This window comes from Egretta garzetta, unplaced genomic scaffold (genome assembly GCF_000687185.1).
Source record: "Egretta garzetta isolate BGI_Z169 unplaced genomic scaffold, ASM68718v1 scaffold581, whole genome shotgun sequence".
Lineage (NCBI taxonomy): Eukaryota > Metazoa > Chordata > Aves > Pelecaniformes > Ardeidae > Egretta > Egretta garzetta.
Genome location: NW_009258623.1, coordinates 17,964 through 19,802, shown reverse-complemented (window position 1 = coordinate 19,802; position 1,839 = coordinate 17,964). Strand labels below are relative to the sequence as shown.

General features: G+C 61.3%; 1 protein-coding gene across 1 annotated transcript in view; it reads left to right on the top strand.

Annotated features, from left to right (window-relative positions):
- GALNT6 (polypeptide N-acetylgalactosaminyltransferase 6) overlaps positions 1-1,839 on the top strand; it is a 9,071-nt gene that overhangs the window by 1,419 nt on the left and 5,813 nt on the right. Inside the window, exons 3-5 of the mRNA XM_035903700.1 lie at positions 3-33; positions 985-1,134; positions 1,225-1,459. Of these exons, the coding sequence (XP_035759593.1) occupies positions 3-33; positions 985-1,134; positions 1,225-1,459 (416 nt within the window). The remainder of the gene's footprint in view (positions 1-2; positions 34-984; positions 1,135-1,224; positions 1,460-1,839) is intronic.

The window sequence follows — 1,839 nt, the reverse complement described above, 5'->3', positions numbered from 1 at the left end:
AGATCATCTTGGTGGACGATGCCAGCACGGATGGTGGGTGGGAGCCGTGGCGGGATGCAGGGGAACCATGGCGGGATGCAGGTGGGATGCCGAGCGTCTTCCCATCCCAGGGGGGGCAGCAGTTCTGAGCCACTCGGAGAAGCGGCTCATGCCAAGTCCCCGAGCAGCCCAGGTTTTATCCAGCAAGTTCTTCCACGTTTTTTTTGCATCCGCCCGGGCGTGCCCTTGGGGTTTTTCCCTTCTCCTAACCCAGCCCTGGAGGAAAAACCAGGCGCTCCTCCCGCATCCTGCAAACCCCTTATCCACTGCCTGGCACGCCCGCCAGGCCGCAATCCTCGTTAGCTACACCCAGAGCAAATTAACGATGTGGTTCGGCATCAGGGCGCTGGAGAGGAGCAGACTTTGCCCTCGCCCTGGAGATAAACGCTCCCTTTCTGCCCACGCGCCTGCACGGGCTCCCACGGAGCAGAAGCCTCGGGGCGGTGCAGAGATTTATTGCCCATCAGCTTGGCTTCCGCTGCGGCGGGAACGCGGGTCGGATGCTCGTGAGACTTAGGGTCCCTTCCCAGGATGGGTCTGGGGACATCCCAGCTCTCGTTTGGCTGTTCCCAGCTTTTGGCTTGGCTGCGTCTGCTAAAGAAGGAGAGAAATCCCAATTTCCCTGAGCAACCCTTCCCTCGGTGACGGCTCATCCGCTCCGTCCTGGTGACACTTTCTCACCCCATCGTTCCTCTAATCCCTCTGGTGGGCGATGAGACGGGGCAGCTGGCCGGCTTCTCTGCAAAACCCCACTTTCTTCAGCCAAAAAAACTTCGGGATTTTGGGGAAAGGAGGCTCCATGTGTCCCCAGATCCAAACCAGGGTGCAGGGTCTGAGCACCAGCTCCTGAGAGGGGCAGGGGTGGGATGGGGGCAGCGGGGTGGGCACGCAAGGACCGGCATCTCCCCTCTCCGACGGAGCCAGTTGCTCTCTTTCCCACCCCAGACTACCTGAAGGATGAGCTGGATCGCTACGTGGAGCAGCTCCAGATCGTGCGAGTCGTGCGGCAGGAGGAGAGGAAAGGGCTGATAACAGCGCGGCTGCTGGGGGCCAGCGTGGCCAGCGGGGAGGTCCTGACCTTCCTGGATGCCCACTGTGAGTACCCACCACCTCCCGGGGGGCTCCGGGGAGCTAGGTGGGGTGAAGTTGTCTCCACTCAATGGCCAAACCTTCCCCGCGTGCCAGGTGAGTGTTTTCACGGCTGGCTGGAGCCCCTCTTATCCCGCATCGCCCAAGAGCCCACGGCTGTCGTAAGCCCTGACATCGCCACCATCGATCTCAACACCTTTGAGTTCTCCAAGCCTGTCCAGAACGGCAAACAGCACAGCCGGGGCAACTTCGACTGGAGCCTGACTTTCGGCTGGGAGATCATCCCGCCCCGGGAGAAGCAGCGGAGGAAGGATGAGACCTTCCCCATCAAGTAAGCCCTCTTGGGGAGGGGGGATTTTTCATAGAATCATGGAATGGTTTGGGTGGGAAGGGACCCCTAGAGGTCACCCAGCCCAACCCCCCTGCAGGAGCAGGGACGTCCCCAACCAGACCAGGTGCTCACAGCCCCCGTCCAACCTGGCCTGGGATGTTCCCAGGGATGGGGCCTCCACCCCCTCTCTGGGCAACCCCTGCCAGGGTTTCACCACCCTCCCGCTAAAGAATTTCTTCCTTAGATCCAGTCTATATCATCCTCCCTGTGCTCAGCAGCCCGTCCCTTCAGTGCAATCGTCACTCCGAGCTGGCCGTTTCTGCAGTCACCCCTGCGGGGCTGCGGCCGTGCTTTTTCCCTGGTCGAGCGCAGATGGAGGA